At 58.3% G+C, this 13,863-nt stretch overlaps 1 protein-coding gene across 3 annotated transcripts in view; it reads right to left on the bottom strand.

Annotated features, from left to right (window-relative positions):
- Positions 1-276: 276 nt before the first annotated feature.
- Positions 277-13,863, bottom strand: part of HAS3 (hyaluronan synthase 3) — a 22,559-nt gene continuing 8,972 nt past the window's right edge. For 2 of the 3 annotated variants that reach the window (XM_048870669.2, XM_075118492.1), the window contains exons 2-4: positions 10,081-10,701; positions 6,722-6,823; positions 277-5,788 (exon numbers count right to left, since the gene is read on the bottom strand). In XM_048870669.2, coding sequence (XP_048726626.1) covers positions 4,865-5,788; positions 6,722-6,823; positions 10,081-10,701 — 1,647 coding nt within the window. In that variant the 3' untranslated portion in view covers positions 277-4,864. Of the gene's footprint in view, positions 5,789-6,721; positions 6,824-10,080; positions 10,702-11,365; positions 13,048-13,863 lie in introns of those variants that run through there. The other variant, XM_048870670.2, reaches the window with a different exon arrangement.

Raw genomic sequence — 13,863 nt, 5'->3', positions numbered from 1 at the left:
CTGAAGCCTCTTTACTGCAGCAGGGGTCAGCTGGTATTCAGCTACGGGAGCAAACCCTTGGGAATGTTTGCCTCCACGGTGAGGCCTCTGCCCCTGCTGGGCAACGATATGGGAGGAAGTGGCTCTGCATGGACAGTTGCAGGAGCCTGTGTAGCAGGAGCATAGGCAGCTCTCAGTTACCAAGTCAGGCCCCTGGCAGAGGTGCTAGAGCCACGTGTGGGGACTCGTTTCTAGGGCCAAGAAGGCAGCTGCCCCCCCAAGACACGCTCCCAAGCCTTCCTGTGTGCAAATCTCTTTATTGTGACAAATCCATTGTGATATAAAAACAGCCCTTTTAAAAAAAATGAAAAAATGCCAGTAAAAAATAAATAGATTTACAAACAATGGTAGCAATAAGTGTAAATATCAAAGAGCTAAAAAAGTCTCCTAAAAACCCTGTATTAAATAAACCCCCCCAAACACTCACCTGGAGTAAGGTTTTTGCCCTGAAAAGAGGGCCAGGGAGACAGCTGTGGTGCAGCCAGGAGCCAGGCTACACACAAGGAATGTGGGGACACTGCTGGAAGCGGCAGGGGTGGAAGCTGCTCTCCCAGGCCCAGAAGGGAGCATATCCTGTAGTCTAGATCCAAAGCCAGGTCCCTGCTCAGGCCTCCACCTATGCCAAGGGAGGCCAGGCTCTCCCCCGCTAGCACTTGAGATGAGGGGAGGCTGTAGTGACATGCGGGGAGAGGCACCTGTTCCAGAAGCCCATAGAGTACAATCGCTAGGGGCCCTCCCTCAGAAGAAAGCACAGAAGTCTGGGAGCAGAGCTGACTGGACCCAACACAAAAGCAAAGCAGCCATGATTAGCTCAGGAGGGGTTCAAAGCAAGCAGTGTTCTGCTGATTACAGTATTGGGAGCTGGGGGCATCCACTTTCCTGAGGTAACTGCCCACACCTGTGGTCTGTGTCAGACAAGCAGCCTGGCCAGCTGCTGGAATCCCAGCCCTCAGCATTTGCCTTGCCATTAGCAGCCTGGTGCCATGGCAGGTTAGTCTCTGCTGGTGCCTTGTTAGGTACTCTCGTTAACGGTCCCTGGGACCCAGCTGAGCATCCTCTCAGGCACAAGGAACCATACAGCCAACAAGCTTCTACAGCAGCAGCTTGCAGGCTGGATGCGCTGCCCACAGCTAGAGTAAGAGCTTTGCCGTGGCACACCAACCGTGAATGCGGGGCAGGGTAGGGGATGTGTTCTCAGCTCAGACTCCTGTCCCTCTTGTATGCGATGGGGGTGGTTAGAAGCTAGCTCCTCCCCCAGGCACTGGAACCTCTCCCCTGCAGCTCCTGAGACTGGGGGAACCCCCAGCCCACTAAACCTGGCTCAGGAGCAGCACAGGGACTTGAGCCAACATGCAAAACTATTCCATGGTGCTGGGTCCCCTGCAAGGGCAGTTGGCACCCAGCTTTGTGCCCAGCACAGCACCTTGCATTACTCAGCAGAGGTACTAACTGGCTTGGGGGCTGGGGTCCTTATGGCAGAGGCTCTGTCCTGGAGGACCGATGCAGCATCCAGCTCACCAGGACACAGTGTGAAATACGTTTTTTGGCTACAGCCACCCTTGCAGGCCCTGGAAAAAGCCACTTGAGCACTCCTCAGGCAGAGTAGAGGGTAGGCAAAGAAGCTGCCAGCAGCCATTCTTTGGCAGGCTGCTGCTGACTGTGGCCTCTCACTGCCCTTCTGTTCTTTGGCAAAGGAGGCAGAATTCGCTGCTGCTCTCCCATGGGGCAAACCTCAAACCCTACCAACACCCACTGGGGGCCAGAGAGTGGAAGCTGGAGAGGGGGTTAAGGGGCTTTTGTGGTGTTTCTTCAGCAGAAGGGGCCCTCCCAAACTCCCTTCTGCACAGACTGGGTGGCTGTTCCCAAAACTCTAGGCCCTGTTTTCCTTCTACTTCAGCCTCCCCTGGCATTGCAGAGTCCCTGCATGAGGCTCCTCAGCCAGCACAACAGGGGCAAACTCTTTTACTTGCTACATTCCTGCTCTGGCTCTGCTTGCTCCAGGCCTCCCTGAGCATCCCTTTGCCTCTCCACGCTGCCCCTCCCACCGAGCTGTACTGGGCACAGATGCCCTTACGCAGAGCAGCGCTTTGGTTCTTTGTCTGGCAAGTTATCCTCACACGGGTGCTAGAGCAACAGCTCAGGGCTGGGCACCAGAGAGGATGTGGGGCTAAAACCACAACCAGCGGCAGACGCTAGTGGGGGCAGGGATTCTGACTGAGGCTCTTGGCGGAGGCTAGCTTAGCAGTGGGGCCCACAGTGAAGATACCAAACGGTGCTAACCCCTGGAATAGACAGAGCACCTAATTAACTGCCCTGGGAGAGCACCCGTCTCCCTAGGTGCCCACATACCCCCATCCCCCTTACAGCTGGGGAAGAGACTTGCCCAAGTTTGCCTGCACTGGTGGCAGAGCCAGGAATAGTGCCCAGGCTCCCAGGGCACAGACCATGTGTCTAGTTGTGTGCGGACACATGAAAGCAGTGACGGCAGGGCAGGGCCGTACTGAGCCGCCCTAAGGATGGCGTTCCCTCACCTTTACGTGACGTCACCTTTACGTGACGGGGATGGAGCAGGAGTGCCAGGCCTGGAAGAGAGGGGACCTGGCCCTCCTGCGTGGTCCTAGTGCCTCCCTCAACACAACCAGGAGCCCTGACCTGGCGAGCAGGGAGGAGGGGAAGCACTGAGAGGCTAAGTAATAAGCACCTTCTAACTCCATCTTTATGCTGCCCCCTCCCCATTCCTATCGCCAGCCGAGGCAGCCAGCCTTGGCCTAGCTCCATTGCAAAGATGCTCCCCCTTGTACAGCGGGCCCAGGGGAAAAGCTCACAGCCATGTAACCTTAGTGCAGCCGCTCACCTTTCTGCCTTCGCCCTCAGCTGCTGGCACAGTCTGGCCCACGGGTCACCCGTAAGTGCTGAGTAACACTGAATGGGGGGCAGAGGCAGGCAGCCCAAGAGAGGCCCCAGGTGACCCTACCGCGGGCTTTGGCACCGTAGGACACGAGCTGTGCGTGGCACTTCACACACAGGGCCCCAGCAGCAGGCTGGGGAGGGTCACTGCTGGTGTATCAGTCGTACGGACGTTGCTCTGAGCACAGCAAAGGCTAAAGCTGGAGCCATGCTGCCTCAGCCTTTGAGGAGCAGACACGCCAGGGCGTGGGCTGGGTGGAGCGTGCACCACTGCCCCCTTGCAGAGACCCAGGGCACAGCCCCACTGGGACGCCTGGAATGGGACAGAAGAGTTGCCTGGGGGCCAGCGGCACAGCGGGCAGAAGGGACAGAGGAGCAGCCGTTCATATCACCATCCCCGCCGTGAGCTCACACTGCCACTCAGGCCCAGGGCTTTGGGCCAGAAGGAGCCATGGAAGAGCACTCAGCCACGCAGCAGATCCCTACGGGAGGCCAAGATCATTGGAGTTTTCAAGCGGCTCAGGGAAACGGACGTGGTACCTGACTGAGGAAGCCACTTCAGAACAGCAAAGAATTGTCCAGTCCAGGTCATGTTCAGGTGGCCCAACTGCTGCCATCTGGGCCCTCACAGGGGAGGTTCCTTCCCCCTGCCTTGGAAACTCATGATGTCAAGGTGGAGATCTCTCTTCACCACATCAGGGAAAGGACTGCGGTGTCCTTAGCAAAGCACCATAGCATTAGGATCCCCCCCGCCCCGGCACAAAGCCTCAGAAGAGAAAGGAGAGCCACAGGGAACACTCCATAGTTCACAGCATTAAATCCACAGGCAGCCAGTCCTGTGCGGGGAGTGGAGGGCGAGGAAGGGGGGAGATTTCTGCCCTCTTAAATAAATTGAATATTTATGGACCACTTTCCTGCCTGGGGAGAATGCCAGACTGCCAGGGAATCCAGTGTCTGGGCTCTAAAGCACAAGGGCGGGTGCTCTTGGCCTGCCAAGCACAGCTTCGCCTGCAGAGACTTTGGGGCACTCCTTCCGGCGGCGGGGGAGGAGGGGGGCGTGGCCTTCGCCTGCCTCGGACCTTGTGAGCCTCGACTCCCATGGGCCAGTTTCCACTGCCAGAGCTCATGGACCAGCACTAGAGGCACAGGGACCTGACCGAGCCTAGCTCAGAGCAGGCCCTGGCTCTGGCTAAGCAGTGCCCCTCTCGGCCTCTTTTGCGGGCCCCAGGCAGGAACCAAGTCCCCGGGCTCCAGGGGCACGCATTGCGGCCAGCTTACTGCGTCACCAGCTGTGCCACCAGTCCAGCTAGACAGCTCCTGCTCCACCGGGCAGGACGGAGTGTTGGCAAACTTGGATTCTTTTAAAGTATGAATTCATTTCAGCGAGTACTCCTGTCCCTCACTGGCTCCTGGGGATCAGGCCTCCCCTGGAGCCTTATTGCTCAGGTTGGAGTCTGCAGGCAATGCCTCCTCTTCCACCTCTGGCCCAGGGCCTCTCCACCAATGGAGCTCAGTGCAGTTCCCACAGCAGGATTTTGTGCCCTGGCAGGTGGCAGACAGGAATCTCCACAGGAGCCATCGCAAATGTTGGAGAGGCTGGAAGCTGCCTCAGGGGATTCCCCACTCCTCCAACAGTAGAATGGGCCTCAAAACACTGGAGTCACCACACCTGTGGGTGGGTGTGTGTGGCCCAGGCTACCTGGAGCGTTCTCTGCTGGACAACAGGCAGCTTCTCCTCAGGTGGCATTCAGACTCACTAGCCCAGGAACTCATTCCTTGGACAGCAATTTAAAAACCCACAAATAAAATCCCATCTCCTCCCCCGCCCTCCACCTGGCTGCCCCCGAACAATGCATGGCGGCAGCACTAATCCTTTCCCATTGCACTTTCCCCACTTCATCCAGAGCCCCCCCGCCTGTCACACCTCGGCAAAAGCTAGACTGCTCTGCTCCTGCCGCTTCCCACAGCGCCGGGCAATGATGGCCATGTAGAGCATGAGGAGCGCCATCCAGTAGCAGCCGTACAAGATGGCACCAGAGATGAGGAAGGCCAGGTCCGTCTCACTGAAGAGGTCCTGGCAGTACGCTGTGTAGGCCAGGCCTCCCAGCAGGACAGCGACCCACACAGAAACGGGGATGAGGCCGATGAAGTTGACCACAATGGTTTTGCGGCCGGAGGTGCCCCAGCCCGACTTGTTGATGGTGGCGATGGCGAACATTTTGGCTGGCAGGAGGCTGGACATATAGAGCAGGGAGTAGAGGGACATAAAGATCATCTCTGCATTGCCCCGGAGGAAGCAGGCGTAGGTGGCCTTGATGATCCCCACCAGCTGCACGGTCAGGAGGAAGAGGAGGATATTCCAGATGCGGCCACGGTAGAACAGCTGGATGACCGTGGCAATGAGGAAGAAGGGGAAGAAGCCAGTCACCACGGACTCATAGGTCATCCAGAGATGGTGCTTGTGGAACCATAAGGCGTTGTAGAGCCACTCCCTGAAGTAGGACTTGCTCCAGCGAGTCTGCTGGTTGAGCCAGCGGAGGTATTTGGTGGGAGTCTCGGTCAGGCACTTGGAGCGGGCGGTGTACTTAGTCCTATACCCAAGGCTCAAGACACGATTGGTGAGGTGTCGGTCATCCCCAAAGCTGCACTTGCTACCAAGAAACTTCTGATTGTACCAGTCCTCCAGGAACTGCTGCAGGAGGATGTTGCGGTACATGCCCAGGGGGCCGCTGATGCACTGGACGCAGCCGAAGTAGGACTGGCAGGCCCGCTCCACGTTGAAGGCCATCCAGTACCGCACGCTGCTCAGGAAGGAGATCCACGAGTCATACTTGTTCAGGATCTGGGAAGGCAACACGTGTAAGGAGACACCATTAGTAAATAGCCCTGCAGGGCTTCCTTCCCCAGCCGAGGCAAGGAGAGGAGCATCTGCACTGCAGCCCAGTGTCTCCCGTCCAGTAGCTCCCACAGTCTGCCCTCACCCCAGGGCTTGCCATTGCAGAGGAGCCCAGCTGCAAGAGGACAGCAGCCCAGAGGGGCAGGTGAGAGGCCCTTGCTCTCAGAGCAACAGCAGTAGCCAGGTTTTCCTGTGCACGCAGCCAGGCCTGCAGGGCAGAGACCAGCACACAGACAGGCACCGTGGCCGTTCTAAGGAGAAATGAGGCTCTTGGGAAGGTGCCTCCAGGACCTCAGCCCTGCTGCCCAGTTATTCAGGGAGGCGGTTCCCTGCCTTTCACTAGGCACCGGCCAGCCTCACACCAGTCACAGAGGAGCCCCACAGCAGGCAGCAGTGCAATGGGGGCAGAGGGACATTGTCCCTCCCCTCCCCAGTGGTTGTGCCTACGGGGTGAGGACAGAACCTGTACTGCCATGCAGAGCCGCCACCCCAGGTGGGCCTCCTGATCACTGCCAAAGCACATGCCAGCAGGCTCGTGCTCTGCCTGGCTCTGAGCCACGGCAAAAGCTGCCGCCACCCTCCAGAGCAGCATTCCTTCCTGGGCTGCTCCAGGATGCTCCCTCTACCCTAGGATTTTATAGAGCCTCTTGCCTTGGCATCCCCATGCCTGGATATGCCCCTCCCTCCCAGCACTGGCACAGGGACTTGTTCCCCACCCACTCAGCAGCAGCACGGCCAGGCTCACTTTGAGCCTGGCACCCAACCCCAGAGAAGCCAAGCGATCCCCCCACCCTACCCCCGTTGGCCCAGCATTCCCTGGGATTTCAGGGCAGTCTCACTCAGCTCACGTGCCATTGGCTACAACCCTTGGGTTTGTACCTGAACATCTCCACCAACTGCGCCCACCTGCGGATCCTCCTCCAAAATGCGCAGCATCTCTACTGTGCAGGCCGGGTCCAGGACCGTGTCTGAGTCACACACCTACCGAGCAGAGAGAAATCGTCACGGTCTGCTCAGCCTAACCCTTCTGCTCCCTTTCACACATGCCAGGGGAGCCCAGCCTCCAGCCCTGCATCCAGCAAAGGCTGCGTCACTTAGAACTAGACCAGACAAAGCACCGCAGAACAAGTCCTAGGGGAAGAGACCCATCCTGCCACGGACACGCTGGGGCCTACAGGGACTGCTCCAGGAGTCCATTCTGAGAGGCTGCACAGGGCGTACAGCAGCCAGACAACCCGACTCAGGAGCACGCAACATACAGGCTCCTGCAGGGGAACAGCATGGTACTGCCCAAATCACCTCTCCACCTTGCTCTGGGCTCACAGAACCATGCAGAGCACAGGGGCAACTGGGGCCCTAGTTCTGAGCCCCAGGCTGGGGCTGTGCCACAGAGGGGGCTGGAGGGAAGAGAGACGTGCCTCTATGCTATGAAGTTTTGGCCGGGAAGCAGAGTCTGCCGCTAGGGGTCAGGGGTGCACTAGGAGGCGGAGGTGAAGGGTCTCACTAAGAGGTGAGGGGAGAGGTCGTGAGGTAGTTCTGCTTCCAGGAGCTGAAGTGGCAATGCTAGGGGATCAGTAGAGAGACCTAGCACAGTCCAGGCACTGGGCATTTACTGCAGACTCAGCATCTCACAGGGCCCAAAGAGCAAACGGCCATGGCTGGGGCATGCGTCCCCAAGCAGGGGACTGCTCGGTGCTTGTCGGGGAACAGCAGTTCCTGCTTGTGGCAGTGCACGGAAATGCCATGCACCTTGGCAAGGCTGCTGGCCTGGCAAGGGGAGCACAGAGACGGCCTTTCTCCTCTCCGGGCAAAGCGCCCTCCAGCCATTCTGGCTAATGCATGGGTCCCAGAACAAGTACCTGGGAGCCTGCCAAGTCCCCGAACACCTGTGCAGGGCTTCCTCAATGGACTGACGCAGTTTTCTCATGCCCAACACCTTGGTAAGAGCCACCTGCACCCTCCTGGAGCAGCGAGGAATGAGCAGAGGCCTGACCTGTGAGGGAGGGCCCCACACATGCAGAGGGGTCACAGCAGTCAGGCCCTCTCCGTATGGCACTGGGGGGTCAGAGCAGGGATCAATGCCAAAAAGAGGGTGACAAACTGAAGGGAGGTCAGAGAAGAGCAAGGAGAGGGATTGGTTCGGTCTCACCTAGCTGAGTCTTTGGAGAGCCGGGGCACAGGCCAGCCAGGGGGATTCACTCATGAGGAGATCAGGGAACGCTTCCTAATGGGGGCTGTGGAATCATCTCCCAAGGGAAAGGCCTGCTGCCTACTGAACACTGGACTGGACAAAGACCTGGAGCAGAGCCTGGCCCTGGCAAGGAGGGTCTAGGCTAGATGGGCTTTTCCACCTAGGATTCTGTGGCAAGCAGGAAACCATCCTGAGCTCCGCTCCCCTGTACCACCCGGGTTACAGCCCTGTCCTCCTCCAGCCTTGCCCATCCTGCAGTCTCCTCCCTCGCCGCCTCTTTCTAGGTGGTCTGTACATCTGTGGCCCTACGGACCTAGTACATGAACACTGGCTCTCCAATGCACCACGTCCAGGGCAGGGTGGCCCTTTGCTAGTGCCTCACTGCCAGGAAAGAGGAGCAGCGATCCCTCCCCAGGGATGATGGCCCCGCACTCCCCAAGTCCCATTCTTGGAGAGGATGTCTCAAGGCAGGAGTGGGAGGGACCCAGTCTGCCTGCTTGGCCACTGCCCACTCAGCGCAGGCTGGCCCAGGCAGGATCCTCTGTGTGACAGCTGCTTTGGACTCTCTCAACCCAGTGGGAAGAGAGGGTTGCACTGCCCTGTGCTTGGCTATCCCAAGGGTTTGCACAGAGAGCTCCAGCACCCTCCTTCCCGAAAGAGCCAATTTCTGCCTCCCCCATGCAGGGCTCCAAGCGTCTCCTGCTCCTGTGAATACAGTTACTACTCACTGACCCAGCACATGCTCTCACTTTCCTGATCTGCTGAGTGACCTTGGGGTGCACTTTGGGACTGGGTGTCAGTTTAAGGGATGCAGCCAAATGGGTTAGTCCCACACATGGTATTCCCCCAGGTTGAGTGCTATTCCCCTGGGCAGTTGGGGAAGTTGTTACCTGGCACCTAGTTACCTAGTCACCTCTTTTCCTTCCCTTAGCTTCTCCCTAACCCTGGCCTAAGGAGCTTGTATTTCCCCCGGGGCAGGTTGCACAGGCTCACACCTCATAGCTGCTGCTGGGACCCCAATAGGAAGCAGGAGGGGAGAGAAAATTCAAATCCTGTTCTTGGGAGAGCTCCAGACCAGACCTGCAACCCAAGAGCATCTGAACTTCTGGGCATCTGTCTATTGGACTAAGCCTTTTGAGCCAGGGTTACCCCTCCAATGGCTCACATTAACAACCCTGGGTCATTCAGTCCTTGCTGGGCTGGGGGATCACTGTGGGAATGAGGTCTTTGTACAGAACAGAGCTGGAGAGAGTCCAGATCAGGAACACGTGCCCCGCCAGCAGGCAATAACTGGGTAAGCTGGAGGAGCCCTACGGAGCAGAGCCCCAGGCTCCCTGCACACAGCTGGCCAAGCAGAGGTGGAACCAGCAGTAGGCAGGACACGACTGAGCTGGCAGGGGCTGCACAAAGGAAAGGGACAGGACTGAGGACAGTGACTGTGCCACGGCTGCATCCCCCACGTGCCCTGAGCAGCCTGCCTGAAGCACGGCTACGTACACAGCCACAGTGGGCATCAGCCAGCCCAGACTCCCTGCTCTAGCACTGCCTGTTAGAGGATCTCAAACAAATCCGGTCCCCTCCCTGCCCACAGGAAGGCTGGGCTGGATAGGGAGAAGGTGAGTATGGAGCCGGGACTGGACCCTGCCATGAGTCAGCTGGGAGTGCAGCATCCCAACTCTCAGCCTTCGCCACTAACCCATCCTTGCTCTGGCTCTCCAGTCTGCCTGACCCAGCCAATCCCTGGTGCATCAGCTGGGACAGATCTCGGCCTAGCCTTGTGTTCCCTCCCGCTCAGGCAAGGTACAGCGAAGGCTGTGCTGTCCCTGTTCTGGGGCAGCAGATTCCGCCACCCCAACCCCTCCTCACTTAGTATTTCAAAGCAAAGAAAAATGAAACCGCTTCCCACTGGTTAGCGTGAGAGCTGCGTGGAAAGCCCAGCCAGCACAGTGTGATCACTGTTCCTTGCAATGTGCCCTCCAAGGTGGGAGTATCACCCCTCTCCCATGCTGTTACACCCTCCAGCCATCCCCAGGAGCTGGCCACCCACCTGGATGTAGTCCACGGAGTCCCCGAGTGCTTGGAAGGCTGTGTACATCACCTCGCGCTTCCCCCCCCACTTCTGCAAGATGCAGGAGTAGGTGCTGTTCCGCACCAGCTGCTGGATGTGCCCCATGCCCTCTTGGAGACTGCTATCCGTCTCGCCCTCTCCCCTGTCATGGAAGTTGCTCTTCCAGACGTAGCAGCCTGTTTTCTCAGAGCCCAGGATCTCATTGAAGATCTCCAGCATGTAGGTGTCATCCTGGCCATTGCCATCCACCACCATCACCACCTGGAGGTCGGGGAAGGAGATGCGCTTCACTGAGCGCAGGCATTTCTTCAGGTAGTCAGGGTCCTCCTGGTAGGCGGCGATGCAGAGCGCCACAGAGCGGTGCAGCTTCAGGGGCCGCCCCTCGAGCCGCATGTGCCGGTGCTCCAGGAAGGCAAAGAGGCTCTGGATGAAGAGATGAAGGCCCAGGATGGCACCATACAGGCCGAAGGAGAGGTAGTGCTTCTCGGTGTGGATGAACTGGTAGCCAGTGATGTAGGCTGCAAGAATGCCTCCCAGCACCACCAAGGCGAAGAGGCTGGTACCAAAAACATGAAGGGCTGTGGTGAAGCTCACTGGCATCTGTCAAAAGAGAAGGTACCAGAGGCTCTGTTAGGGGTGCAACACAAAGCGCACAGAGCAGGCTGAGGTCCAGGACAGCAAGGCCTCGCTCTTCACATCACAGAAGCAAAGGTGCTGCCCAGGGGTCCCAAGCAACCCTTCCTCCAGTCACCCAGCTGTCAAAGCAGGGGGCCTTCATTCTGGCAGCATGCCAAGTGGGTACTGAAGGCAGGACCAGAAGAGGGTGCTACAGAAGGAGAGGGGGTCCCATTCCCAGCCAGCTCCAGCTAGGATGAAGCTATAGTCCAGAGCCCCAGGCCAGCCTGAAGTGCATTGGAGACTTCGCAGTCCCTTTCAGGCCAATGGGGATTGCCAAGTCAGCCCCCTAGTGCCCTCCTGCTCTCCAGGTCTCAGACAAGGGCCTGCCATCCCTCAGTGCCTCGGTTAGCTGGCAAGCCCAGCCCTTTGTGGCAGCCTCTGTCTGCACTCTGGAAAGCGCCATGCACACGGCTGTCGCCACACCCAGGGCGGCACTGTTCAAACGCTCAGGACACTCACTTTCCCCAGGAATGAAGGAGCTGGGGTCTGTTCTAGCAGCTGCCAGAAGTGCTGGCTAACCCCTCTGCAGGGATCCCAAACTCCCCTCTCCCCCGTGAGATAGGCTAGTGGGTTATGTGGGAGTCACCTTCAGCTCTGAACTACCCAGGAGCAGTTCACAGCCAGCCACCCATGCAGTAACACTCAGTGTTTGGTTGTATCTGCGACTGTTTCTCCTGCTTCACAACCCACGCCACAGGTGACCTGTCAAGGGGAAAGAGTGGTTGGCTACTCTCCCTACAGTTTTTGCATGTGAATCCCAGCCAATCTCAGGTCTCCTCAGAACTAGTGCTTGAAATCAAAGCATCCTCTCCCCAGAAGTGTCCAAAGACTTTTCACAAAGCCAGACTATGACTTGACACTGGTTCTGTATCCCGGAACCAGGCTGGCCCACAGCATTTCAAACACAGGAGGAAAGGATTATTTCCCCTCCCAACACACATCACACACACCCCGCCCCCCATGCACAGAGTTGCGTCTGTTACCCCAGCCAGATGCCCACCTGTCCTGCGCTGTTGCTGGCCATTCAAAGTTAGGCCCTTGGAACAGCTCCCCACTGCAGGGTGTAAAATGCCAGCAGCCAGGAAACCCCCACACAATTTGAACACAGGCTTCAGGTTCTGGGCTCTCAGGGCCAAACATTTCAGAGAGCTGAGCATGCAACTGCTTGATGGTGCATGACACATGGACTGCGTAACGGTGTGCAAAAGTGCATAGGCAGCCATTTGCACAAGCAATCGCAGCAACTGCATGCCCAAGTCAGACACGCAGCATTGCTCCCCAGACCTGCAGCGAAGAGGAAGAGGTCTGTCTCTTGGCATCCCTAGTGAGGAGGGGCTGGGCTATCAGTCCCTTTCCTGATCTAATGCAGCTACCCTGCTCCATCCACGCCCCCTACAATGGGGAAGAGTTGCCTTCCCCAGTCAGCCAGATGACATTCTCTTCCTCTGGGACGGGCCCAGCCAAGGGACCGGGTGGAGCCAGAGAGCCCCGCTCTGCCTTTGGTCCTTCAGGCGCAGCCTCCCTACACTCAGCAGTAGCCCACCTGCTAGTATGGGTCTTGTGATGAGACCAGCTACGGCCTCCTCAGCCACAAGGCTGCTGACCACAACACCGGCCTGGAGGAGGGAGGTTCCCAGGTCTCCATCAGGGACACAGAGACCCTCTGTCACCCAATGGTGGCTGCGGGGCAGGATGCAGGCTCTCACACTCCCCTGGAGGGTTTGTTTGCTCCTTTCTGAGCACTGTTATTGGAATAAATCCCAAAGCTTAGTACAAAGCCAGTGCAATGGAGGGACTTGGCCCCATATCCTGGGGCCTCAGGCCCGCTTGCATTTGGCTTTGCACTTGCACTTATTACCAAGCAGTGTCAGAGGGACGAAGAATGTCAGCAGCCAGAGACACTGGGAGACTCTCCCAAGCTACAGGAAACCAGAGCCCCCAAAGCCTGGACAGTGGTCTCGTCCTGGGGAGCCCATCACTGGTGGGAAAGCACAGAGCCATGTGTCCCCAGGGGGAAGAGCTGGAGACTTGACCAACAGCCTTTCATTCCCAGTCACACAGGTGAGCAAGGCTATCTGATAACAGAGGGCGTACAAGGGGGGGAAGCCAGAGGGGTTGCTGCAGAGCTGCCAACAGCCATGCAGGCTATGGCACCTGGAGCTTTTCCAGCTGATATCCAGGCTCCTCCCCAGGCGCCTGCACACCCAGGCTGCTGGGTGCCAGGCCCCACCGGAGCAGAGCTCCTGGGTTTGCTGAAGGACGATGAAGGGCATGAAGGATGCCTTCATCCTGCTCCCAGCTGACCCGCAGCAGGACAGACTGTATGCCATCGGCATTCACTTGTACAAATGGCACCGATAGACCAGCCAGGTGCTCGCTGCCCTTACAGAGGTCCTGGGCCCGGTGGGTGTCTGTGGGGGATAAACACAGGGAGTCCCTGTCCGCTTGGCAATCCCACTCCTAAGAGGAGTCTCTGCTCTTGGCCTCCATGGGCTTACGAGAGAGGAATGACTGACCCTCCCACCCAGCTCCAAGCCCTCTCCTGCCAATAGCATTTCACAGCTATCCCAGCGCCCCAGGTCAGGCCAATCCCTGTGTGTGAGGGGTAGGGACCCACCAACCCTGCTGGCCTGTTTCTGCACCACATGTGAAGTGCCAGAAGGCAGGGGCTAACCTGATGGGTGGAGCAGGCAGGTCCCAGCCCCCACCACCAGCCGGGGAAGGCTCTCTGATAGTCCCTCCCACTGGCCTCTCACCCACCTTGCCCCCAGCGCCTCTCCCCCAAGCCAGGCAGGTTCTCTCTTAGTCCCCCACTTGCTCTCCCATGGGCCCTGGCTGGGCAGGCTCTCTCTAGTTCCACCCTGTCCCAGATTCCCAACACACACCTTCCTCCCCCGCAGGCAGGCCCTGGCCAGGCTGTGCTGCAGATTGTTTCTCTCAATGCATTAAAGAAAAACTTTTTAGAAGTTTGCCTTGTGCCGGCCCACCGCAGAGCCTCCCCCACCCTGCAACAAGGCTCCTGGGGACTTCCGAGGGAGGGAAGAGGCCTGTTAGGTGCGGTCAGCTCCATCGCTCTAGAGGCCA

Source organism: Caretta caretta, chromosome 12 (genome assembly GCF_965140235.1).
Source record: "Caretta caretta isolate rCarCar2 chromosome 12, rCarCar1.hap1, whole genome shotgun sequence".
In the NCBI taxonomy this organism is placed as follows: domain Eukaryota; kingdom Metazoa; phylum Chordata; order Testudines; family Cheloniidae; genus Caretta; species Caretta caretta.
Note: the sequence above shows the minus strand (reverse complement) of the source record. Positions and strands in the feature narration are given on the sequence as shown.